At 51.4% G+C, this 26,002-nt stretch overlaps 1 protein-coding gene and 1 long non-coding RNA gene across 7 annotated transcripts in view; one reads left to right on the top strand and one right to left on the bottom strand.

Annotated features, from left to right (window-relative positions):
* MEIS1 (Meis homeobox 1) overlaps positions 1-26,002 on the top strand; it is a 213,228-nt gene that overhangs the window by 100,377 nt on the left and 86,849 nt on the right. For 2 of the 6 annotated variants that reach the window (XM_075413309.1, XM_075413313.1), the window contains exons 1-6: positions 3,750-4,568; positions 6,161-6,387; positions 8,006-8,147; positions 8,646-8,696; positions 9,552-9,602; positions 11,019-11,165. In XM_075413309.1, the coding sequence (XP_075269424.1) occupies positions 4,557-4,568; positions 6,161-6,387; positions 8,006-8,147; positions 8,646-8,696; positions 9,552-9,602; positions 11,019-11,165 (630 nt within the window). In that variant the 5' untranslated portion in view covers positions 3,750-4,556. Of the gene's footprint in view, positions 1-3,034; positions 3,053-3,749; positions 4,569-4,654; positions 4,860-6,160; positions 6,388-8,005; positions 8,148-8,645; positions 8,697-9,551; positions 9,603-11,018; positions 11,166-26,002 lie in introns of those variants that run through there. The other 4 variants (XM_075413311.1, XM_075413308.1, XM_075413312.1 and 1 more) reach the window with 4 other exon arrangements.
* Positions 260-2,878, bottom strand: LOC142365400 (uncharacterized). The gene is made up of 2 exons (XR_012766460.1): positions 2,545-2,878; positions 260-432 (listed from the first exon to the last, which is right to left on the bottom strand). It is a non-coding gene; the product is annotated as an uncharacterized LOC142365400 (long non-coding RNA).

Here is a 26,002-nt window from a genome sequence, read left to right as displayed (position 1 = left end):
TGGCCCAAGGAAAGAATAATCGCATCTACGGCTTTTCTGTCCGGGATCGCTTTTCTTCTTCTTCTTCTGCTGAAAACATTGGCGCCTCCGGCCCCTCCAAATTGCCGAAAACTCTGCTTTTTCTCCCGCGGAAAGTTTCTGGCTGCAGTTTCCCCGTCGCCCAGTAGACGGCACAACAGCTCAATCCTTCAGATGCGACACGGGCGGGCGGCTTCCCCCACCCCCCCTTTAATTAAGCAGCCAGAGTTTTACCCAGCAATTTATTTTTATTATTATTCTTTAATTCAACGAGGAGCACAGTAATATCGATAGCGAAGGGGAGAGGGCTTAGGCGAGGTGTAAAGGAATGCGACTGGGCTGAGGGCAGGTATCGCCGCCAACACCGGCGCGGACCAAGCGCTTCCCAGTTAACAGAGATGAACTCCCGGCGCCCTAGGTCGTGTGAGAAGGGAAAAAGAATAAAATAATAATAATAATAATAAAAACACCCACCCCAACACTACCGTGCTGCCGGGGTTCTTCTGGGGTTTTGGGGCTGAAACTGTTTAATCGCCGGGTGAAATGGGAAGGCGCCGCCGGGCAGGGGCTCAGGTCGGCTCGGCTCCGCCGGGCTCCCCCGAGGTGCCACCGCCGGGTAAACCTGGCAGCCGCCGCGACTTTTGTCCCTGAAAAGCTCCTTTTGTGTGCGGGTGCCTTCCCTCCCTCACTCCCTCCCTCCGCCGGCACCGCTGCCGGAGAAGCCGAAGTGACAAAAACCCCGGCCAGTAACTCATTTCCCAGTTAATTTTATTTAAAAAAAAAAAAAGTAATTTATAGCGGTGTTTAGAAAGTTTTAAGACAACCGTAAATTTTATTGGGAATATTTTATGAAGCCCTCCATTTAATTAATAAAAGACCCCCATAACTTCTGCAAACGTCAGGGCCGGCATTGAGAGGGGGGGAAGCGGGCAGCCACCCCCCCCCCCAGCCCCCCCACCCCGTTCCGCGGCCGGGACGCCGATCCCGCATCTCCCGGGCCGGCCTGGCGGCGGCGGGGCCCTGTGCCCGCGGGGCTTTGCCGGTAGCTGCCGGGCGGCAGAAGCCGACCTGGGGCCGGAGCGGCCGCTCTTCGCGCTCCCCTCCGGGAAACGAACCCCGAACCCCCGGGCGCTGCGCTTCGCCCGCCCGCTGCAGCCCCTGGCAGCGACCCCCCCCGTTACTGCCGCCGCTCCCCCCCGCTTGGGTCTGCCCAGGTCTTCGAACAGCTTTGGGGGGTTTTGGGGGGCGGTTTTTTTTCCCCTCCCGTCATCATTTGAACCGTTTCATCGGGCTCTGACTTTTCGGGTGTCGCCGCACGCGTCGCTCCCCCCCCCCATCCGAAGCGATCCCGAGTTATCTCTCGGCCGCCTCCCAAACGCTTTCTTCTGCCGCTTCTTGTTTGTTTGTCTCTTCTGGTCGGTCCGACTTCGGTGTCCAAATTTCAATACTAACGGTGAGAGAGCACGCCGGGATGCTAATTCCACACCCCCCCCCCCCCCCCCCAAATCCCTGCTGGGCAGGCGGCCGGGAAGCCCGCGCGAAAACGCTGGGCTGTTCCCAGGTACGGCGAGCTCCTTCCCTAAGCCGGGAAATTCAGCCCGATTAAAAGCCGCATTTATTACCCGATCAGCAAACCGACCCGGCTTCCACCCCGCGCAGGGGGCTCCCTCGCTCCCCACGAGCCTTTTTCCTTTTTTTCTTTCTTTATTTTTGGTTAATTTTGTTGGCCTCCGCTCGGCGCACCCCTCCGCGCCGGGCCCGGGCCACCCGCCAGACACCCCCCCTTCCCCTTGCCATCGCGCGATGGGCAAGCATCCGTGGAGTCCTGCAAAACGGCGAGTTTGGGGAAAAAAAAAATAATAAAAAAAAAGAGGCTGAAAAGGGCAGCGGCGCGTGATGCTGCGCGGGCCCGCGCAGCCTGGCACGAGCGTACCGAGATAGCGCGCAACCTCCCGCGCGCTCACCCCCTTTTAACGGGCGAGTCATGGGGCTGCGGCTTTCTCTTTTTCTTTTTTTTTTTCCTTCTTTTTTTTCTTTTTTTCCCCCTTCCCCCCGCCTTTCCGCGGCCAGTACAGCGGCGCGCGGCGCAGCTCCCGGCGGCAAGGCCGCCCTCGGAGTAATCAACTGTTTGCTAATTGTAAAGCCCTTATCCGGAATGAGGTTTGGGCAAACAATTAGCCCGCCGGTAATTACGCCGTAAAAAGCGCGCTAGGCCGGGTCGCGCCGAATCAATCTCGCGGAGGCCCGGTGGGGATGCTTAAAAAAAGGGGAGTTTGGGGTTTTGGGGTTTTTTTTTATTATAAATTAGTTTTCTGGGGGGGAAGGAGAAGGGCCCGGGGGCAGGAGGAGGTGGCACCACCGGGAGTTCAGCTGCGTCCCGCAACGGGACCGGCGAGATCGGGGGGGCACCCGGTACCGAGCGGGGCGAAGCGGCCGGGAGAGCAACCCCACGCGCGTGGGCCGGCCCCCCGCCACGGACACGGGAGTGGGGGAAGAGGGGGTTAAGTGTAGGAAAGCGGCTCTTACCTGACAGGTCCTTTATCTCCCTGGCCGGGATAAAAGGCCGGTGGCGAGCGGAGAGGGGCAGGGGAACGGGGTTCTCTCAAGTTTGAGACGTGGCGGCGGGGGGGAACGGAGACGCTGCCGCGGAGCAGCTACCCCCCCCCCGCCCCCCTGGTGGGGGGATTTACCGGAGTACACCCCCCCCCCCCCCCAAACCCGACTCGGGGGTTTTCCCCTCTCCCCGTAGGAAATGCGATGGGGCCGGCTCAGCTCTCCCCGCCGGTAATGGGGAGGTAAAGGGGACGCGGCGGGGAGGGACGGCTGTGCTTTCGGACGGAAAACGGCTACGGGGGGCACCGGCGGCGGGGGAGGGGGGGGGAGCGCGTCGGGGCGCCCCGCGGGGCGCCCCGACGCGCTCCCCCCCCCTCCCCTCGCTGCTCCGGTCCGAGCCCCGCTTCCCGCCCGGACCAATAGGGGCGCGGCGCGGCGCTGATTGGTCGGCGGCGGCGCGGCGGCGGCGGCCGGGGGCCGGGTGAGCTCACTCGGCCGGCGTCGGCGGGGGGAGCCGCCGGAGGGGGAGCGGGGGCGGGAGGGGGGTTGGCTGCGCGGGCGCGGAGCGGGGCGGCGGCGGCGTCAGACAAAGGGGACGGGAGCGCTCCCACAGCCACCCTTGGGGGGGAGGACGGGACACGACGACACACCAGCTACCGGCGGGGGGGGGAGGGAAAGGCCGGGAGGGGGCGGTGTATCCAACACCCACCCCCCCCCAACCCCCCCCGCGGGGCGGGTGCGCTGCGCGGTCGCGGGGCGGGCGGCGCACGGCTCCCCCCCCCCCCGCGCCGGTGTCGGAGTTGCTGCCGCCCAGCGCATTGTGTAAGACGCGACCTGTTATGGCCACCACTACTTCCGGGTTCCCGCAGTCTGCTCCAGCCCGGCGCTGCGCTGCGCTCGCCGTGGCGGCGGCGGCGGACGCCCGGCAGCGCGCGGCCCGCGGCGGCAGCGCCGCGCCTCTCCCCCCCCCCTTTCCCCCCCCCCCTCCTTCCCACCCCCTCCCCTTGCTCCGCTCCCCTCCCTCCCCGCCCCGCCCGGCACCCGCGCCCGGCCCGCCTCCGCCTCCGCCAGCCTCGCCCGGCGGCCGCGCAGGGGCAGAGCGAGCCGGCGCCGGCGAGGAATTAGGAGCGATCCGAGGAGGAGCGAACCCCCCCCCCCCCCCCCCCCCCCGCCCGCCACCACCACCACCACCACCATCATCATCATCATCATAATAACCATAATAAAAGGAGAGCCGGCGCGCTAGCCAGCCTTTTTAATTTTTAATTTTCCCCCCCCTCCTTCTTCCTCCTTCTCCTCCTCCCGCGATTTTAATTTTTTTTCGATTTTTTAAGCAATTTTTTCCTTTTTTTTTCTTTTTAATTTTTTTTTTAATCTTTTTTTTTTTTTTTCTCTGGTGGGGGGGTGGCGGTGAGCGCGCCCGAGAATTTAACATTTGCGGTGTCCTGCGCGGTGGGAGCGCACGCAGCGGATCATCATCATCAGTCATTCACCACCTTGACAACCTTCGCCTGTGATTGACAGCCGGAGTGGCAAAAAGCCATGAGACTCGGTAGTGGGGTTTGAGGGGCACTTTAAAAAAAAAAAAAAAAAAAAAGGAAAAAAAAAAACCCACCCTGATTTGGGGAAAGGATATTTGCTTTCGCCCCGCTGCTGTCTTGGAAACGAGAGGGGAGAGAGAGGGAGAGAGAGACAGGGAGAGAGGAAAGAAAGAAAAAAGAAGGAAGGAAGGAAGGAGGGAGAGTTGATTTTTTCTTATTATTTTTTTTTTGTCCTCTTTTTTTAATGCTGAGTTACCGTATCGCTTCGCTGAGATCCAGCAAGCCGAAGATTTTACTCGATTGCTTTCATTGCTGGCGACGCTAAAGGGATTTTTGCATTTTTTGGGGGGGCGAGGGGGGGGGAAACTTCGCGTTTCTTTCTTTTCACACTGGCCTTAAAGAGGATATATTAGAAGTTGAAGTAGGAAGGGAGCAAGCAGGCCGATGGCGCAAAGGGTACGTATTAAAAAAAAATTGGATTTCAAATGTGAAATAATATTGAAACGTGGCTGACAGAGACGCTGCGAAAAAAGTTTCTTTGCTTTTATTCACTCCCCACCCCCCCACCCCCCCCCCCCTTTTCTGTGGAGCAGGGGCACAAAGCGGTGTCCCGGAGCGGGAGGATTTATCAGTTGTACTTGTAGGCTTAAAACCTGTATATATTGATATTTTCTTGGTTCTTTTACTCCCCATCCCGGATCTCTCACGGAAAGGCAAGCTTTCTGTACATTAATGACATGCAGGCATGTAAGTGAATATGTCCGAGCCTCTGTATTTGTTGGTTTTGTAGCTCTAGTCCTACCAATGTCTTTTTTAAAGTCACCAGTGCTTGAAAGATCTGAATGTGTGCATGTCTCTGAGCGTTTTGCTGTGTTAGTAATGATAATACCGCTCCACTTTCGGAAGATAACTTCTAGCTAGGAGTAAGCACAACTTTTTTTCTTCTCCCCCCCCCCCCCCCCTTTTTTCTATATTCAGTCACAAAAGGTGCAGTGCAATGGGAGAAAAAAAAGCCCTCTTAAAAAGAAAGTGGCTTTAATTTGAATTAAAGGTTAGCAGCATGCACTGCCATGTGTATTGTTGTTTCTGTTTTGGATGCGAGCTCCTTTTTTTTTTTTTTCTTCCTTCCAACTACCTCCTAAATTGAAGTTTTGGGGGGAGGCGGAAAGGAAAAAAAAAAAAAATTGGCCGGAGTCGGGCGAGCAGGGATTTGGGGAAGGGGAAAAGCCCTGGAAAGAAGTTTTCTTGCCTGATTTGCCTGCCGCCCCTCCGAGTGCTGGTTGGGAAAGAAAGTTCCTCTGCTGACAACTTGCCTTTTACTCCTTCGGTCCAAGCAAGTGTCAGGGATCTTTAAAAGTGTTTATTCACACCTTCGCTTTTAATAGATGAAAAGTGGCCGTTTCCCCCGCTGCCTGGGAACCGCGTTCGCTTTCGCTCCTTAATCTTTAACAAAGAAAACGCTTTTTTTTAAAAAAAAAAAATAAAAAGAATCCCAAAATCCCGACAGCCCGGGCAAACGTTTCCAGCTTTTCGGCTTTAAAAGCGCGTTCGCGTGGAATTGCTGGAAACCCCCGAAATCGCTCCTCTTTTCCTTATTTTTTTTTTCTTTTTTTCCTTTTTTTTTCTGGCGCTGCTCAACTTTCCGCATCCTCGCCGGGCGAGGTACCTGACCGCTTCCCAGCGGGAAAAGTTCAGCGGAGGGAGGCTGGGGCTTGGCGAGGCGCTGCCGCTCGCAGGGGGGGAGTGTGGGGATGGGGGTTGTATTCGCCCCCCCTTTTTTAAAAAAAATTATTATTATTATTACTTCTCCTCCGACCCAGCCTCGACGGGTTCGGGTCGTGCGGGCAGCCGGGCCGGAGCAGCTCAGCCCTGGGGCTCCCCGGCCTGGGGCCGAGTTTCCCTCCCCGGGGTCGGCGGAGGGCGGGGGGGGGAGAGCGGCTTCTCCTCAGGGGAGGGAGGGGGCCACACAGATGACCCACGGACGCGGGGCCGCTGCCCCCCCCCCCCCCCCCGCTCCCTGACGCCTCTGTGCTCTCTCTGCCCCGCAGTACGACGAGCTGCCCCACTACGGCGGCATGGAAGGGGTGGGGATCCCCACCACCATGTACGGGGACCCCCACGGCGCCCGCCCCATGCAGCCCGTCCACCACCTCAACCACGGGCCGCCGCTCCACTCGCACCAGTACCCCCACGCCGCCCACGCCAACGCCATGCCCCCCGCCATGGGCGCCTCCGTCAACGACGCCCTCAAGAGAGATAAAGATGCCATCTACGGGTAGGTGCCGCGCAAGGATCCGCGCAGCTTGCGCGCAACCTGCACGGGACGGGCTGCGCTGCGGGGAGGGGGCGGTGCGGGACGGGGAGGGCAGGGAAGGGCAGGGCGCGTTGGGGAACGCTGCGTGGGAAAGGGCCGTGTTCCTAAATTTTGTATTATTGATATTTTTTAAAAGGGTTTGGGGGGTGAGGGCTGGGGTCCCACCGGCACGGGGAGCCGCGGGGGGTCCGGAAAATGGAAGCCGGGGCTTGCTGGCATCACCGCGGGGAGGAGGAAGAGGAGGATGAGGAAAAGAAGGAAAATAATAATATTCCCAGGGCACAATCTGCGCCGGGTGGTAAATCCCTGCCCGGAGTTTGGGAGCGGGGAGAGTTTGGAGCGCTTCGCCCAACTTTCCGCCTCGCTCGTCTCTCCTGGCGCTAGGAAGGAGAAGGCTCAAGAGCTGCTTCTCTCAGCTCTCTTCCTTTTTTTTTTTCCTCTTTTTTTTTTTTTTAATTTGTTCTTCAAATTTTTGCAAACTTTCCATCCGGCAGCGCGCAGAGCTGTGCCTAGGCCGTTGCGACGGGCGCCGACGGGTTGCACGGGGCGGCAGATGCCTGTAAAATGAATCTGCCCGTCCCGAGTTCGAAGGGAGCTTTGAGAACCCTTTAAAATCTCTCTCCAGGCAGCGAGGAGAAGGGGGGGCTTTTAAAAAGAAGAAGAAGAAAAAAAAGAAAATCACGTCGTTCGGTTTCTTTATCGGTTTATCAGAGATCTGTAGGGTTGGTTAAAACTCGGCGGTCTCCGGTACCCAAGGCAGAAAAAGTATGAAGCCCTAGGAAAAAAACCTGAACTCACTGTTATAAATATACATATATACGTGTGCGTGTGTGCCCGCGCTTATTTATTTATTTAAATTATTATAAACGGCCGAGGGAGCCAGATGCAGAGGCGCAGCCCCTCTCCCGGGGAGGCTCTTAGAGCCTGGGAGAGCCCGAAGGCACCTGGTTCCCCCCCCGGGCCGGGGCCGGGGGCCGGGGGGGGCTCGGAGCGGTCGGGCAGCCCGGCTGGGCAGCACCGGCCGGTGGGTCGGAGTGTTCGGCGCTGGGGGTCGCGACGGGGGGGGCTTTTTCTGGTTTAATTTGGATGAGGGCTGCTTTTTTTTTTTTTGCTTTATTTCTGGGTTGGTGTGGTGTTTTTTTTCCCCCTTATCCTTCTCTCCCAGCAAGTCCTCCAGCGGAAAATTGGAATTAAAAGCATGAAAGACAGAAATGTACGTCAAGAAATTTTAAATTATTATTATTTTAATTTTTTTTTCCTAAAGAGGAGGAAAAGTTAATTCAAAATGGCTGCTGGGACCGGCTTGGGTTTTATTCTTAGCTTGTCCTCAGGTTGTATTAATAATATCTGCAGGCAGGTCACACCGCAAGGCCGGGGAGATGGAGGGCTCCGGGCCGGGGGGCGGAGGGGGGGCCGGACCCCCCTCGGTGGGTGCCCCCTTCCCCACGCACGCTGCTGCGGGACCGACTGTTGTTGTGCTTGTTTTTCTGGTTTTGTTTTTTTGTTGTTGTTTCGTGATGATATTTTTCTCCCCCCCCCCCACCCCCTCTGTGTGTGTGACTATTGTATTTTCTTTCAGACACCCCCTGTTCCCTCTTTTAGCACTGATTTTTGAGAAATGTGAATTAGCTACATGCACACCCAGGGAGCCCGGGGTAGCGGGAGGCGATGTTTGCTCCTCTGAGTCTTTCAATGAAGACATAGCAGTGTTCGCCAAACAGGTCAGCAAAACCGGGTTGAAACAGTCTTGAGGGGGAAAAAAAAAAAAAAGAGGGGGGCAAAAAGAAAATCGTAACGAGAAAAACGAGTCTCCGTTGAGATAAAGATGCGCGTTTCCCCCTCCCCCCCTCTCTCACTGCGAGAGGGGAAAAAATAAAACCGCCCCGACCAAAACAAACAGACGAACCGGGGAGATGTGGGCGCTGAGCACCCCCCTGCAGAACCGAGTTCCCGGGCGGGCGCTGGGGGACCGGGGCTGCGCCCGCCGCACTCCCTCGCTGCCCTGCGCCGCCTTCGCTCGTCCGAGCGCTGGGGCTGATGCGCTGGAGCCGGCGGGCAGGGCTGCGCGCCGGGGGTTGCATAACGGACCCGGCAGCGTAATGAAGCAAGAAATAATAACGTCTGCTTTGTCGGCTTCCACGTTTCAAATCTTTTTTATTCTCTCTTTTTTTTTTTTTTTTCCTCTCCCCCCCCCTTTTCCTCTCCTTTCTGATATTTAGATCCGAGCAGAGAAACCCCTCTTTTCCTCTAATCCCGAACTGGATAACTTGGTAAGAGTTAACAACGCTTCTTCCTCTCCCCACCCCCGCCCCGCCACCCTCCCTCCCCATTTATTTTCTTTTTTAACTTCTGTGTCTTCTTGGAGAGGTGGCTTGGTGTTGCTAAACTGAAAATTTCTCGCGTGGATTTGTTTTTTTTAATTGTGATGATGATGATTTTTATAATTCCAAGTAAACACGGTGCGGTAATTGCATGAAAGTGGGGAAAAAAAAAAAAAAAAAGAAAAAAGAAAAATCCCGTCAGGATCTAGATAAAGCAAGCCCCCTCCGAAGGGGAGCTTGCGGGCTTGGCGGCGAGCTCGCCTGCCCGAGAGGAGCGTGGGTTTGTCCACGCTGCAGCCAGCCCCTCCGCGCACCTTTGGGGCAGCTCGGTGGGAGACGTAGAGGGTTGCTGTAGCTGGAGGGGCGCCGGTCGCTCCCTTGCAGAAAAGGAGGGCTTTTCTCTCTCTTTTTTTGTTTTTGGTTCCCTCCTCCCCCCTTACCCTTAAGGATAAACAAGTATTTTGCGTCCGATGATAGGAGTCTCGCTCCCGCTTTCGCAAAGCCGGGAGCCAGCGGCAGTGTTTAGAGGGTGGGGGTTTTGTAAAGAAATGTTTATGATCCGTATAATTTAGTTGCTTCGTTGCAAGAGGGATTTTTTTTTTTTTTGTTAACTCTAGATCGCTTCTCGTTAAACAGCGCACAAAGCCACCGCTATTAAGTTTTAGTGTTATTGCCATAAATCAGAACAACTTTTTATTTACTACGAGAGAAAAGTCAAGCTACAAAGTACGGCAGGGGCGGCTGTGGGAAATAGCCCCAAATCAGGGAATGAGATAAATACTCGTGTTGTTTGTATCTTTGCAGATGATCCAAGCCATACAAGTATTAAGGTTTCATCTGTTGGAATTAGAGAAGGTAATTTTTGTCTCTCTCGCTTTCTTCCTTCTCTATTTCAGTACTGCTGAAGTTCAGGCTTCTGGTAAATTTGCATAAATGTCTTTCTTTCTGGTAATTAGTGTCAAGACCAATCTTGGCGTCCATTTCTCTTCGCAGTTTAATTACAATTTCAGCCTCTAAAACCCGGCTCTCAACCGCCCAGGCCTTGTGTTCATTGTAATACTTTGCTGGCTTTGTATAAATAGTTGCAGTTCTGCGGTGCCGCAGATGAGACTCCAAATGGTTGGTTCAGCCAAGCCCCTGAAATCGTGATTTAATTTTTTTTTTTAACTATATTTAATTTTTTTTTTCCTTGGTGGTGGTGGGGAAGACTTTGGTTGCAGTCGGTTGGGATGGGGAATTTCTTTTTTTTTTTTTTTTTAAGAGCCATCTGCAGGTCAGGCTCAGGGCATGGATTGTCCCGTAACATTTTGCAGAGACAAAGCAGAGTTGATAGTTGCGTCTGTCTCTTGTTCCTCGGAATATTGTACACCTCTGAGCAGAAGAAAGAGATTGCGGCCGAAACGCGGGGGTTTTTACTGGCGATTTTAGGAATCTTAGGAGGGAGAATGCTAATTTCGAAGAAGGAGGTGTCATCCGAGCTCACATTAAATTGGAAGCGCGCTCTGGTTTCCTGAGGATTTTTTACATGTCATTGATAGCTGGCCTAGAAGAGAATTCCCTTTCTCCTAAAAATAAACATTTTGAGAGGTTTTTAAATAGTTGAAAAGTTTCTCGGGAGCCTCAGCCACTTTATCTAACCATGACTGGCAGGTTGTTCTCACTCTACCCAAAATGTGTTAAAATCTGCCCCTTAATAGAGGTGACTCAGGTACGAGTCTGTCGGAGCAACTGGGGATTTCAGGGCATGGATGACTGTAATGTATTTCAGCCCCCTACTTTGGGGTTTGGTGGGTTTTTTTCCTCCTTTTTAAATCCTTTTTTCTGTCCTCACACCCCTTTGGAAAGGGTTTATGATGAAATAACTGGATGAAATTAAATAGTTTACCTTAAATGTCACCCATGCAGGTCACCTCTCTAATGGCCACAGCTCTGGGAGCAGATGAATTTAACACGGGTGTTGAATATGTTGTAGCCTGTGAATCATCTTGTCACTGTCAATTTTCTGGGATATCTCTATTTTGCGAGAAAAGAAAGTTATTCCTAATTCTGGATGCGTCTAGAGGTCTCAGGGGGATAATTGCAGTGTGTTTCCCCTGTTTAGGACTTTTGATGTCACAGGGGTGAAGGGGGGAGACTGGCTGCACTTGTCAATTTTACTTACGTATTCCTGATTATGTTTTCTCCCCCCCCCTTCTTTTTTCCTTTTCCTCTTTTTCTTCTTTTTTTCTTCCTCTTCTTTTTTTTTTTTTTTTAACCTTTGTCATAATGCAGGTACACGAATTATGTGACAATTTCTGCCACCGGTATATTAGCTGTTTGAAAGGAAAAATGCCTATCGATTTGGTCATAGACGATAGAGAGGGCGGATCAAAATCGGACAGTGAAGACATAACAAGATCAGCAAATCTAACAGATCAGGTATGATCTCGCCAGCGCCGCACACGCTGAAATTTGTATGCAGATCGCTCGCTGGGTCACTACGCCTCCTTTTATTATTTGCATATGATTAAGTCCCTTTTAGATAAATTTCCATCGAAATGAAAATTTTTGAATAATGTGGCTATTATTGCTTCATTAAGGCTTGCTCCCGGATTCGACCTGGCGAGATGAGCTTGTAAAAGCATCGCCTGCAAACTCGACCTGTTTCTTGTCGCTTTTAATTTTTGTCTTTGTTTTATTTACCCTTTACAATAATAGAAGTGGTACCCGTGAATCGCTGGCTTCTTGGTGGCTTATGACAGGAAGGGCCGGAGCCGTTTACCAAAATAATAAGAAAATCCAAGATAGGTGGTCCGGGGAAGACAGAGAGGGTTTGAAATCTAGCAAATACTGGCTATTTTCTTCCCGTCTCTACGGTTCATTAGTCTGTCTTGTCAGTTTTCCTTGGCCGAACGCTTTTAGACTTCAGTGAACATTGCTTTGTGCACGCCTGCCTGCTGCAAACGCGCCCATTTTATTTTACTTAATAGAAGGGGGAAAAAAAAAAGAAAGAGGAAAAAACAAAACTGGACCCAGTTTTAAATTGTTTTCCTTGATCTTTCAAGTTTTCAACCCCTCTGTTTAAAAAGGAATAAAAAAAATAATCCAAACGCTAAAACCAAGCCAGCAAAGCCTTGTGTGGCTTTGACGGAGCCCAGGTTTTGCCTGGGATGGTTCAGACTTTTAATGCCGGCTGCAGCTGATGCGGGAAACAGGAATGACTTGGGAAAGCTGGCTTTCCCCCCTCCCCGTCCCCTGCGCCTCTGTCCCCTCCGCTGGGCTTAGGCTGAGGTCCTTGCTTTTTCATGGGAGCGTTTGGGGCTGGTTCAGGAGGTGCCCAGAGCTAAGTGAAGCTCCTGGATGGTGGAAGTGGCTGAGATTTGGCTTTTTTTTTTTTTCCTTTTTTTTCTTCCCGTGTCGGGTGAAACTGCGGGCTGTTCCCGGTTGGGTTGCTTTCTCTCAGCCGAGAGGTAGCAGCGCTTTGGCTGCGAGAGAGGGGACCTTGAGTGCACACACACAAATCCCCGACTAAAAACCCCAAGTTATTTCTCCTTTATGATCAACTTCGTAAATAACAGTCTTAGGAGCAACCAGCTCCCGACTCTGGAGGTTTCTTTTTGCTGGAGCAAGGCGCAGCCGAGCAGACAGGAGTTTCCTCAGCCGCCTTCCCATTATCGCTAGCACCGTCAGCCAGGAGTGAGTTTATAGATCACCGACACCAAGGTGCATTGCATCGCGGCGTGGGCAGCGTCTGAGATCTTTCCTCCTGGCTGCCGGTAGTGCCGTGACAGGGGGAGGCAGGCTCGGAGGGAGGCATGAATTTTGTAAAAAAGGGGGTTGTGTGCGCATTAGGGGGGGGGGGGGGCGTCCCCCCTCAGTTATCCTGCGAAGGGGGAAAAGCTTTGCGAGGCGGGCGGGGGGGCGGCGCGGCAGGGAGGTGCCCGGCGGAGATGATGATAATGATGGTGATGGTGATGCTGCTGCTGCTCCGAGGCCGGAGGAGATGCTGCTGATGCTCCGGGGGAGCGGCAGCCCCGCACGGTGCCCTAAAGCGAGGGGAGCCCTACAGCGAGGGTCGAGCTGAGGGGGAAGCTGGGCTCGCTGTTGTTGAATAAAAATTGTAATCCAACAAGTCTAACTAGAAAATGGGTTTCTAAAAGCTCTGGAGTGCTGGGTACATAAAGCTATTTGAGCAAATTACAAGAATCGCTCAGGGGCACGAATGAAATCAACACTTTAATTGCCTCCAAAATGAAGATTTATACCCCATTTTCCCAACGAATCATTATTTTGTTAAAGGGGAAGCTAAAGAAACGAAGCTGTAGTTTTGGGGTTGCCGAGGGGAGGGGGTCGTGCCCCCCCCTCGCCCCCCAATCCCCCTTTGTCCAGGAGCGCGGAGGTCGCGCGGGTCCCGGCGCTTCCCCGGGCGGGCAGGCGGGCAGCCCCGCCGCCGGTGCCCCTCCGCGGAGCTGCGCGGGGAGCCGCGCTTCGCTTTGCCCCTCCAAGGGAAAAGGCGCAAAAATGCGCGCTTCCCACCCTCCCCTCCCGTCCGCAGAGCCGGCGGCGCAAGACGGAGGTTGCGCGGGGGGAGGCGGGGGGTGCACACACCCCCTCCCCCCCGGTGCCAAGCCCGTCCCCGGCGAGGCCGGCGGTATCAGGGCCCTAATGGTTAAATAATAAGGTGTTGAGTGCTTGTCGCCGGGGCGGCTAATTAGGATGTCCCTCCGCGGTGCGCGTTTATGGCCGCGCGGCCCCCGGAGGCGCGGGAGAGCCGGTCCGGGCCGAGCCGGGCGGTGGGAGAGCGGGGCCGAGGGCAGAGCGGGGCCGGGAGGTGGGAGAGCGGGGCCGGGCGGGCGGGCCGGCCCTCGGCCTGCCCGCCGCCGCGCTTCGGAGGGTAGTGAAAAGAGTGAGTATGTAAAAGCTTTTACTGCGGGTTTAATTACGTTTTTCTTATGTCGCGGTAGTAAAGGTTACAGTTAACAGGCTCAGTTTTTTAAAAAATTTATTGGTTTCCCCTTATTTATCCTTTCCTTATAGGCCCCTCAATGGCAGTGCCTTTAAGTCCCCCGGTTAATGGAAACCAATGACACTTAATGCGAGATTTTGCAGAGCAAAGCCCCATAGCGCTGACCATTGTTCAGCGGTTTAACCAGCTCAGCGGCGGCCGGTCGCTAAAACAGCATCCTTCTCCCACGGGCGCGACCCCGCTGCCCGCCGCCGTGGGACCCACGGGGTTGGCGTTCGCCCCTGCGGCTCCGAAAGCGCCCGGCGGGAGTTGGGGGTCTTTGCTGGGGAGGATTGAACTCGCCATCGACCAGGCCATGGGACCTGAGGGAAAAAAACCTTAGCTGAAGGATTGCCCCTGTCCTCAAAAGTTTCAAAATAAACCTTTTTTTAATCATTAGCTTTTCAAACATTTGCGTGTTTAAGTTTTCGAATGTTTGTCAGAGCCCGGAAAGATTTAAAACACAGCTGTTGCGTGATGCGGGTGGGAAAACTCCCTCCGGATTAAAAAAAACCCCAAAGACTATCTGTAGTCGGATAGCAAGAAATTCGGTTGCCTAGGTAATCCGAAACTGTGACCGTGGGGCTGTTTGCTTGAAGCGGCATCACCTTGGCATCCAGGTGCTCTAGTCCGAACTGTGATATTCCCCTACGAGAGGGTGCCTAGAGAAAGCCTTCAGAAAGTCCTGTAAGGAAGACGCGGCGTGAAGCAGCCGCCACGTTCAACTAAAGTGCTTAAGCAGCATAAGATAGATTTTATAAGGGCCAAACGGTATTTTCTTATGGAAAGTAAACTTGTTGAGCAAATCCACAGCAGTATTACTTGACAAAAATTACCATTTAATAATGCGCAAGCCGATTACGCGCACAGAACTTTTAAAGGCAAATCGGCAAAGAGCCAAATTCCTATAGGGGCTAGGAGGGAAATGATCAAAAAATGGACATGAAATAAGACTTCCTGTAAGAAGGTCCATAATTCAACATTATTTGACTCCACTGTCAGGGACATTGTTGAAGGATAGTAAACTGATACTAGAGTCTCAGTCGTTTTTGTTACAATCTTAAATGTTTGCAACTGTGGCATATTAGATGGCCCTTCGTGGATGATAGTAGATCATAGATATATATGTATATAATAAAGCAACACTGCTATTTATGTTGCAGTAGATTTTTTTTTTTAATGCGCGCAGTTGCAGAGTTTCTCTAAACAAAATGCGGCTAGACAGCAGCTTTTTTTAAAATGGAAAAATTACTTGAGATGTGTGGTTTACAAAGAAAGAATCGTGAACTGGGGCACGGTACGTAGCGTGTCTGAAGGTGGATGGGTTGTTGAGACCATCGACCAGTTATGACTAGACTAACTTTCCCAAATACTATATATTAGCTATACCTTGCAGCCAATACAAAAGTAATGCCTGAGGGGGGAAAAAAAAATTATTGAGAAATACTGTTTTGTTTGGGGAGTTCTCCGCAGGTATTTTCGAATCATGTATGGTTTTAAGCAGGGGGAGCTAAGACTATTACTGCCTTCGGTACATGTACTCCCACATTAGAGGAACAGGCATCTAAGTAATAGATGCGGTGCGGAGGGTGCAAGGTAGAATTCATTTCTGTGTAATAAAGAGTTACAACCAAGCAGGACTCTGAGGAGGACCATTAAAATAATGTTTAGAAGACTCAAAATTTAATTTTCTTCCTCCGACTTTATGCCGTCTTGAGTCGGTGAATTCTTTTTTTGTTTGTTTTGAGGTAGTTTATTTTTTCCTCCGGTATTTAGGAGCTGTTACCGTGCCCAGTTTTGGCAGACTGTGTAATGCAAAGACTGTGTGATGTAAAGATAGAGCATGTTGATTTATATTCCGGACCTGTTATTGTCTGAAATGCTGTCCCTGAATTGTATTAGCAAAATAAGGTTTTCCTTGCTCTTTGTTTCTTTAATCAAGTAAATACATTGTTAAGTAGATAGGAGATTGAATATATTTTCTTTAATTTATGGTTCCACTTCAGTTCAAGAATATTAGTTGGGTTTTGGGTTTTAAATCGTTTAAGACCCCCGTGTATCCATCCTAACTGCTGGGTATAGTATGTGCTGCCTTCCCTAAGCTGCGTGCTCAGGCCTAGCTTCCATATAAAGTTTTTCAAACTGAAGTTACCTTTTGTTGCAAAGGACAGTTGAATTTCCTAGGTTTTTGCATCCTTTTCAATATCAAACCTGGCAGAGCTGAGTTTAAACCCCAGGGAACCCTGGAACTCGTCCGACACGTTTGCGAGCGTATCCCGAGGCGTTCCTGTGAGCGGGAGCTCACGGCGTCTTTGCAGCGCAGATGGTGATTTTGGGGCAACTTGGAGGTTTGCAAGGAAGTTGTGAAAAAACCAAGTTTTACTTTAAGTTTCGGCTTTATGGCTGAGGGTTGGAGTCTTCCCTGGCTGCTCGTCCGCAGGTAGCGGTGAAGGTAGTGGGCTCTGCGCGCAGAAGGGTTGCTGCAGCCCGCGGTGGGCAATGTTAGAAAAATCGGATTATATCGCACTCAGTCAGAACGAGCAAGCGTAGGTCGTGCTGATAAATTCTGCTGTAAAAAGCAGCGAAAATCCGGCACAGCTTCTTTAAATTAGGGAATCTCTTTTTTGTTGTTGTTGTTTTTTATTTCTGCGTTTGGGGTTTTTTTTTGGTCACATGAGCATGCAGTTAGGAGCTATCTTGTGTAATCTAAACAAATTTAAGAAAACAAAGAGGAGGGTTGTTTTGAACTGGTCGTTAAAATTTTTGAAGGTTTCTGGAATTGTTTCCTGGTGGGGGTTGCGTGGGAGAAGGCGCGACCGGGGCACGCTGCCGTGTCACCTCATGTCCTCGGCGTGTTACCTCCCTCTCGTGATGCTCGGTTGCTTGGAGCAGGCTTTGAGTCACACGGCAAGTTTGGAAATTAGTGTTTATACTTGTTTTTTTTCCCTGCAGTTGCAGCAATATTTGGAGAGGGTAACTCTAACAGAGCGCGCGTTTTGTGTTTCGCCTCGTTGGAGTGCATTTCTGTCCCTGATTAATGGCCCCCTATCTAACCCACCGCTGATATTCTGTAACATGACTTAAAGACGACTTCCCAGCGGTTGGTTCAGCTCTTCTTTGGTGTGCTTCGTGTGGGTGCCTTTTCCCTTCTACTGCCTTCGGAAGGAAAAATGAGAGATGTAACCCAGGCCCAGAGTGTAGGTGAGAACAGAATCCCTGCAGGCTGGCGTTCTCGGGACTCCTTTTTTTTAGTTCAGGTGAGAACCTCAGAAAGCTTCAGCCCTTCTGTGGCAGTGACGGGGGTCTGGTCTCTGATAGCGAGGGGGCTGCTGGTGCGGGGGATCCCCATCGCCTCTGCGGGCTCAGCTTTTTGAGTTGCCTCGCTGGTCGTCGCCGTTGCAGCTTGCTTTATTTATTTTTGGGCATGTACGTCGGAGAGGTGAAGAGCGACGCGGCGATTTCAGGCTTACGTGGGTTGTCATGCATGTGAAGGTGGTAGCACAGGCAGTGAGTGGTTTTGAAGGTTATTGGATTTTGGAAAAGGGGGTTTGAAATTCATCAGTAGACATCTGGGCAAATGTTGGAAATTTAAACGTTGGCGAAGTGAATTTAAAAAAAAAAAATCTGAGTTTGTCCTGAAAGCAAAGGGCCTGTTTGCGGTTTAGAAAAAGTGAAGAGATTTAAAAGTTGTAATACGGAGACTGGCATTTCCTTGATAACTTGCGGCGCATGGGGAAGGTAGGACAGAAAGAAATGGATTTGTGCCCAAATTTGGCCGTTCTTTTGCCGGCAGTGGGACAGGCTGCCGAAAGTCATGGTGGCTTCTTGTTTTGCAAGCGTCTTCAAACCCAGGCCAGGCACCCTGTTGAAGAAAAGTTTTTTCTGCCCCCCCCATCGGAGGCGATATGTTAGTCACCCATGGGTTTGGGGGATCAATAAAGGGATAACTGAAAGGCAATGGCCCATAACGCGCAGGGAGTGAGATGGGTTGATCTAATGGTTCCTGCCTGCCTGGCCTCAGAACTCGATGAGTCTCTGGGTTTGTCCACACAAGGACACTCAGGAGAGGTAAGACAAATTGATTGGGTGTAAAATTAAAGTGCATTGCACTATTGTGTGGATGCTCTCATTCAGAAGTAAAGTGGCCTTAGTTCACTTTAACCTAATCCCCTTTGGAGTAGGCCACTTTTCTTTTCAATGAGAACATCCACATTAACTTTTAGTTAATTCGTCTTTTCCGAGCGTCCTCCCGGCCTCATGCCCGCTGCTCTGGAGAGTTTCGGCCAACCGGGCGCTGGCTGCCTGTGAGCTTTAGGTAAGCTTTTCATTAGGCATATTCATCTCCGCAGCAGCACTTAACCGCTGGGTTCGTCATCACCCCGACCAGGGCTGCAGAGAGCGGGCTGGCTCTGCACCCTCCCCTCGCTCCTGCTCCTCCGGCTCAGGAGTGGTACTGGTTTTAACGCTGCCTGGGAAAAAATTGGAAAGCTTTACGGTGCCAGGGATTTGGGGATGGATTCAGCAGAGGACTCAGCCGGATTGTGAGTCAGTGGGAGAGCTGCTGGGGGGGCTGTGTTTTCAGGTCGCGTTTCCCAGGTGAATGTGGCTTTTGGCTCCTCCTGGTATCAGTCCTCCTCCCGGTAACCCGAGCATTTTATTTCGCGATGGTGGTTTACTGCCCTGACGCACTCCCTGCGTAGGTAATTTCTTCCATGTCCACCGATAAGCCAGTTTCTAAAGACAGTGAGGAAGTCGAGGTTAATGCTTTTCAGCTGGTATTTCCAGCTGCTATTTCCAACCGTAAAACCAAGGATTGAAAATTAGCTTGTAGGAGAACTAGTATACCTGGCAAAAAAAAAAATGACGAGATAGTTTTGGAAGCTGTGTTATATTCTTGCTTGGAGTTCACTGAGCTTGAATTTTTGTTAGAGGTATTTTCGGGTGTCTTCTAGAGCTTATAAGTAACCTATTTATTTACTTTTTACTGGCTAAGCCGCGTGTGCAAATGCTGCGCCATGTCACACTCCTGCCGTTGCCCGTTCCATTCATAATAAAGTTTACAAGGCTTCTTGCATTAGTAAGCAATTTGCTGTTGGAGCCTTTCCTAGAAATACAGAATACTATTTCACCAAAGTATTGTCTTTCCTCTTCAGTCAGGGTCGAGGTGAGCTATTTTCTCAAGGACTCTCCAGGCATTTATATGATATTCCCACTTGTGCAGATGATCTCCAAAACTGCATTACTTACTCCTCCGTCCTGAAGAGCCATCGCAGTAAATTAGAGTTCTCTTATTAGCGTCACCAGGCTTTGAATCCGGCCAGCTAATGTTGTTTGCAATTTGGCTTTTTCTTTATTTTTTTTTTAATATAAAGCAAATATGCATCCAAACCCTCTTTGCTGAAATAAACAGGCCAACAATAAGAGGGGTAATTCTTGGTTAGCTTAAAAGAACTGCCTATTTTAACTTCAGAAATACAGACCCAGAGTAAAGCAACAGCTGATGCCATCACAGTCAGTGTACTGTATTCAAACAGCTGTACAAAATGAAAAGCTGCGGTATTAATCCTGCCATTCACAGTTTATTTAAGTTTTTCAGGCTTCTCTCGTATGGGCATGGCATCAATGCCTAATTATGCCTCCATTAGGGTTACTGGGCCCTTAATACAGAAAATTATTGTATTTAAAATTTGGAAAGCTGCATTGATGTAATCTAAGATTCTTGTAGCTGGCACACATTCAGGGAGCGTAAACTTCACCTTGCAATTTTCGCTTCATTCGTTTGGTCTTCAGGTTTTGGTCTGGTTTTGTTGTTACCGAGAAGGTCAGACCATTGCTGGCGTTTTTAATGCAGGCTTTAAATAGCTCCATTTAAGGCTGTGTAGCTCTCGGGAGGAGAGTGGAAGAGCGGATTAAAAACTGCGCTGCTTTGTCCGTCCCGTTTGCCCGGGTGCAGGGCTACGGCCGTCTGTGCAAACAGAAATGGTGGAAATGAATGTCCGAAGCCTGGTGCACGAGGAGTTTTGTGTGGCCTGTGTTTCACCCTGCCCTGAACCGGGGCAGGCTCTGTCAGCACGAGCTGTGGTTGATCCGTGGGCGTGAAAGTCTCAACCCCTCGCTTGGCTGTCCGCGTGCTGCCCATCGCGTTGGGGTGGGGTGTGCAGGGGTGTCCGTGGTCTGTGGTGGGGTGTCGTCTGCTTGCTGGTGCTCGGCAGCCACCCGAGGTGCGTGCCGTCGTGTGCACAGGGACTGCTTGCCGAGGCTTGGCTTAATCCAGTGAGCCAAGTACTGACCGTGGCCAGCCCCTTGCTAGAAGCCCTCCTGGGAGGACAGGAATGCTGTAGACTCAGTAGGTGGCACTTTGGTTTTGGGCTTGAGCCAGTGGAGAGGACCCCTCTGCTCCTCGGGGCGCAGGCACAGGGATGTGCATTGTGCCACGGTGGCCTTGGCCCCCAAGCTTCTCCTCTCACCCCTGTGCCACGGAGGGACCTTGTGTAGGCAGAGCTGGCCATTTTTTGTTGATGAGGGGAGTGTCCCCGCGGCTTGTAATTTATAAAATGTCTCTTGCGTACTGTTGTGCGGTGTTACGGGGGAGGAGTTCTGGTGCATCCTGGACGTGGCCGTGTTTCGGTGACGGGTACAGCTGTGTCACCGTGAGGTCCTTCGAAGTCACAGCCTGGCTCCCTGCTTCGCTCGTGTTCATGCGGGCTTTTTGGGCAGCGCTTGACAGGAGCAGGGGCTCTGTGGCGGAGTGACGCTGCCGGGCATCACCGCAGTGCAAGGGTGACGGTGGCGGGGACAGGAGCCCTTGAAGCACACGGGCGAGTCGGCGGCAGGCAGCTTCCCGGCGCTGCCTGCTGTTTGTGGGGGTGCTCAGGGTGAGGGGCCCCGTGTTTGCACGGATGCTCAGCAAGAGATGCCCAGACAACACTGCCCACGCGCATCGGAGGCAGCATGGCTGCCGTGCTCGAGCCGTTCCCTCCTTTGCCCCTCTCTGCCCAGCAGTTTTGCGGCTGTGTTACCGCAGAAGGCTTCTGGCCCTCCTCCCTTTGGGCAAACTAGTTTTACTAGCGTGGCTTCCACCAGCGAGGGGAGCGTCATCGTGATTTTCCCGTGTCTGTGAGGCCCGTGGTAGTGCTTTGTGGCACGGCTTTGTAAGAAAAAGTGTGGTCAGTACAAATGCCTTTTGCTACATTGGTCTGACCCCTGTGAGGGATCTCTTTTTTTATCGCTGTTCTTCCTTAAATCCAGAGCGAGGGTATGCACATGACTCGTATGTGCAGGGAGGATTAGTTTTGTTTTTAAGTGCATGTGTGTGCATCGAGCCGGGGTCTGCTCCGCCGTGACAAGTGTTTGAGAGATCCTTTGGGCGAGAACTGATACAGCGATGCTGGAGGGGTTGGGGTGGGGAACGCCGCTCTGCTGACGGCAGGAGGTGGGAGGGGAGATGCGCTGCTCTTCCCAGGTCTGTCGCTGAGGTTTTGAGGCGAGACGAGTAGTTGCTTGTGAGCTGAGGTTTTCTACTTCTTCTCCCTTATCATCAGGTAGGGGTTGATACCTTAATTTGCATGTCATATAGTGATAGCAAGGTGTAGGAGATATGTAAGAATAAGAAGTGGTGTGTTAAAGTAATTCATTATTTCACTCTGTGGGTAGTTTAAAGAAAATAGTGTAAAGAAAGCAAAACATTTCTGTTTGGTGTTACGGGGAAGCACTATGCTGAATCGAACGGCTGACGATGAAGGTTGCTTTTGGTGGCTTTGTGCTTTCGGTTTGGCCTCTTCTGCTGTCTCCGTGTAATTACCACTTTAAAAATGCGTTCACAGGAGGGAGGGGAGAAGTTTAAATATTGGATGGAGTAAGTGGCATTGTTGCCAGTAACTTCTGCAGAAGAAGCAGAGCTGTGGAAGCATTTGCAGGGTGGTAGACGGTCTGCCCGTCCTGAGGCACGGGTCCCTGTGGGGCTGCGCTGTGAGCTCTATGCTGCTCTGAGCCCCACGGGGTTCTCCAAAACCTCCCTGGGAGGCACAGCGAGGGCGCACAGACCTCTCAGCCCAACTTTTTTGGGCGACTCTGGCAGCCGGCTGTGCTTCCAAGCCATCCCTCAATGAGTGGGTGGAGGCATGGGGGAGCCGCGGCCACCTCAGCCTGGTGAACCACCCCTGGAGCTCGCCGTCCTCCGGCTCCTGCAGCCCGGGCTCGGCGTGGTTTGTGGCCGCCGGCTCGCCGGCGTGTGGCGGGCAGGGCCAGGCCCACTCGGCCGCGTCTGCCTCGCTGCAGATCCGGCTCGTTGTGAAATGGTAGGAAGTGGAGGAGCTGATCTGCGGAAGGGTTTGGCCATGAGCGTTGGAAAATGTGAATCACGGGGATTCCAGTTTTAAGCCTTCTGGAGATAACGGGCAGCACGTAGCAGAGTGCGTGACTTGCAGAGAGCCTTAAAAAACAAGGCGGCGCCCTCGAGATTAAGCAAACGCTTTATAATCAGGAACACATTTTGTACCCAGCACAGTCTTTGCAGGTATCGCATCCATTCGGATGGAAAGGTGTAGCTGGAGCAAGGCTAATTACACCGCAATTTAATTTTGGTGTTGAGCGACACTGCGAGGCGAGCGGGCTCTTGAGTCCTGCTAACAATGCACTGTAATCAAAATACGCCGACTCCGAATGGCGTCTGTTGTCAGTTAGCTAAAAAGACCATTTGATAGTTGTGACATAGGCTCGGCGTTTTTCCTTGCGATGGAGCCGAAATGAAGTATGGCTGTTGCAGGGTGAGGGCTGTGCTTGTGCCTTCGCTCTCCAAGAAGCCCTGGCTGGGCTGAGTGGATGAAGGGCTGCTGAAGGTTGGAGCCCGAATTAAGTGTGTGTGTAAAAAAAAAAAAAAAAAAAGTGCAGCGGGTGCCCTGACGGGTTAATTTTGTCTTCCCAAAAGATACCACCCCCAAAAATCTGTAAGGGGAATAGCTTAGAGATGTAGTTTTTGCTGTAAGTAAACCCTTGCTATCTGTCTGAGCCCAGATGTTCAGTGTGAAGTGCAGATCTCCGAAACACCAGCTCCCGCCGAGGCTGCCTGCTGGGCCCCTGGCAAGGGAGAAGGGAGAGGGGTGGGAGAGGTTGAGGTTGAGGTCTCCCTCTCACCCCAGATCTGCCCGGACATGTTGGATTCAGGACCTCAGCCAGCCATCTGACAGCTTGCGCCGTCTCAGTCAGACCTGGGCATCTGGCAGATCCCCTTCTACATGACTTTTAACACGTAAACGCGATAGAAGGACGGGACGGCAAGCGCTCGTTTTCTGGCTAAGTGGCGAGGCATTTTTCCTGTTTACACCTCGGGAGAAATCATTACATAAAATATTGAACAGGAAACTCGAATTTGTCTCTGAAGGCCTTTTTCCTGGTTTAGAAAGACATGGAAAATGCTCCAGTCCTATTAAATTGAGTAGGAGCCAAGGAGGACAAACACACCTCAAGGCCTTGCACACCAGCCTTCAGGACATAGCAGTGTCATTTGGGGCCGACTTTCTGGGGGTTTCTGCATGATGTTAGACTTAAAAAAAATCTTTGTGGAGCAGTGATTTCATCTACCCTGACCGCAAAGCTGTTCTTTCTTGTGTTGAGAAAGGGACAGGGATTAACGCTATCTAATGATATGGCTCTTATCAAAGGGAGGAGACAGGTTTACAATGCGGGGTTGCTCTAAATAGAAAGTACTAGGCAATGTTTGTTGTGTGGGAGACAAAAACCCTGCATCACCATCAGCTGGCTCGGTTAACCTGGCTGGGCAGGCAGTGTTTACTGTTGAGTGGAGATAAAAACGGTGAGGAGTGGAGTAAGGTCGATCAAATGCAAGGCACGCTGTGATTGAGACGGTTGCTGTTCAGGCTGCATGGGTGTCCATCACACCTACCACATGCAGCAACCACCAATGCAAGAAGCAAAACTCGAGGGCTAAACCTGCTGCTGCCCGACAGAAGGTTGCTGTCCTTCTAGCCAGAGGTGTTTTTGGATGGCTCCGCAGTCCTCTCTTGGAGAGAGAGTCCGTCTGCCCATACTGTCCCCCACAGGGGGACTTTGGAGAGGGTTCCCCGAGTGCAGCAGGTTTGATTCAGCATGTGCAGAAGGTGGTGGGACCATGCTTCTGACAGAACGCAGCCCGGGCTGGGGGGTCTCTGCGTAGCTGTGAACACACATATACCTGTGCGCATGCAAACGTCTTTTTCAAAAGTCTTTCTGCTGCAGAACTGACGGGGCTTTGATGCCTCCTGGAAGAGAAGAGCTGTGTTTTTTCCCCTTCCTTTTTGTCTTTGTGTCCCACCCGGTCTGATGATCTCCATTTCATTCCCTTTTTTTTTTTTTTTATGGTGGTTTAGGCTTGCTGATTCTAATTATTCTTTTTACATTGGAGAGTGCTATCACCCTGTCCCTTTGCACTTGTGTTTTCTTTTCTGTTCAGTCTGTTTGGGGCTTTCAGACCTTTTCCTCTCCTCTCCCTGCCATTCCCTTTTCTTTGTGCTTGGAGGGTACTGAGTGGATCAGAAAGCTCTGCTGTGTTAGGGATACCTACATGGGTGTCATGCTGCACAAAGGTGGTGGCTCCTGCTCTGAACCTGGGTAGGTTCAGCAGTGAATCATGATAGTAGGGGTAATGGAGAGAGCTTGCTTTTTTTGGTGGATGCTGGTTTGATGAGGTTTGCACTGTGCGGTGTTAGTTGTGCTTCTGGTCCCTTCAGGTGAAATCCTGGCCTTGTGAAAATCAGTGGCAAAAGTCCTGTTTATTTCCAGTTCTCCATCCTCTGTGGTATTCGTGTTGATACCCGCTCTCATTTCCTTTTACCTATTTGTCTCAGAAACCATCCTGTGTAAGCTTAAGTTTTATTTTTCTTGTGCGGCTGCGAAGAGTCAGAGAAGAGTCTTACCCTCATTTGCAATAAGGGGAAACTAAAGATAGAAAGCTTATGACTTTTCTGGGGTTAGGAAGGGAATCCAGGTCAGAGCCGAGACTTCCATGCAGAATTTCTTCTGCTTTTCAGTTCGACGGGCCCTGCCACCTCTAACGCTGCAAAGGTTTCCATCTGTGCAAGAGTCGCCCTCGCCGTGCTGCCTAGTTGCAGGCAGAGATGTCACCTGTCTGTCATTCCAACAACCTTGTTTCTGTGGACTTGAAGCACGTCTTTTCCATCTGAACCTGATATTTGTGCCTTTGTTGTTGTTCTGTTAAAAATAATTTGCCTCCGAATCAAAGTTGCACAAAGCAGATTAAGGGAGAGTTAGCGGCACTAAAAAGCATCTGTTCCGCAGCATTTTGAGGTTCCTGCACGTATCGTTTGTTCTGACCCCCTTCATCATGGATGTATGGTGCGTGATGTCCCTGCTCGGCTTTGACAGGCTGGGAGGTGGGATTGCTGGCTGGCAGCCTCGGTTAGCCCTGCAAGGAGATGCTCAGATGGCAAAGCCATGAGTGGGTCCTCTCAGAAAATCAGGGTAGTCATGACCGTGGATTTCATGGTCCCCAAAAGTCCACACTTGACAGAGAATGGAATAAATGATGTACGTGTGTGGAATCTAGGAAATACATGACATTATAATTTTAACATTATCAAAGTATATTTTTAGTCCTGCTTACCAGTTTGTATTTTTCAAGGTTACCTTCCCAATTAAGAAAGAATTCAAAAACTGTCTTTTGTGCTGGATGGGGAACAGGCTACCTGAGGATTATTACTAACCATGCCCTCCAGAAATTAAGTAGGATAAGGCTTGTGGATTGCAAAGACCAGGACTGTCTATCGTGTAGCTCTAGCTTCAGCATTGGTGCTATGGATTATACACTTAAGGTACTGAGCGGCTGTATTGAATGTTTTGCCCAGGTGAGGTTGGGGACATCAGTGTAGCCAACAACCAGGAGGATAAATTGCAAAAAGTAAATCCTTGCTAAACAGATGGGTTAAATTTGTAGGAGGTATCTGTGATGACTTTGTGAAGCAGCTCTCTTTTCTCCTCAAGTTCTTGCCTGTGGTGAGCACAAGTAATTCCTAACATGGTGGGTCACTACCCTTGAGAGGATTGGGCAAAGGTTTTTAAGAGGGAGGAGTTAAGAAAAATCTAAAGAACATTTGAAACGTAATGCATTACTTTTTTTTCTAATGAATAAGTATTTAATTTAGGAAAAGAAAATAAGATAAAACTTCAGAAGGAAAACAATAAGCCCAAATTATGTTGACAAATTGCTGGCAGCAGCTCAGTTCCTCCAGGGCGAGGGGATGAATAATTGTACCTGCAG

The sequence above is a fragment of the Opisthocomus hoazin genome, chromosome 2 (genome assembly GCF_030867145.1).
Source record: "Opisthocomus hoazin isolate bOpiHoa1 chromosome 2, bOpiHoa1.hap1, whole genome shotgun sequence".
Classification (NCBI taxonomy): Eukaryota; Metazoa; Chordata; class Aves; order Opisthocomiformes; family Opisthocomidae; genus Opisthocomus; species Opisthocomus hoazin.
Note: the sequence above shows the minus strand (reverse complement) of the source record. Positions and strands in the feature narration are given on the sequence as shown.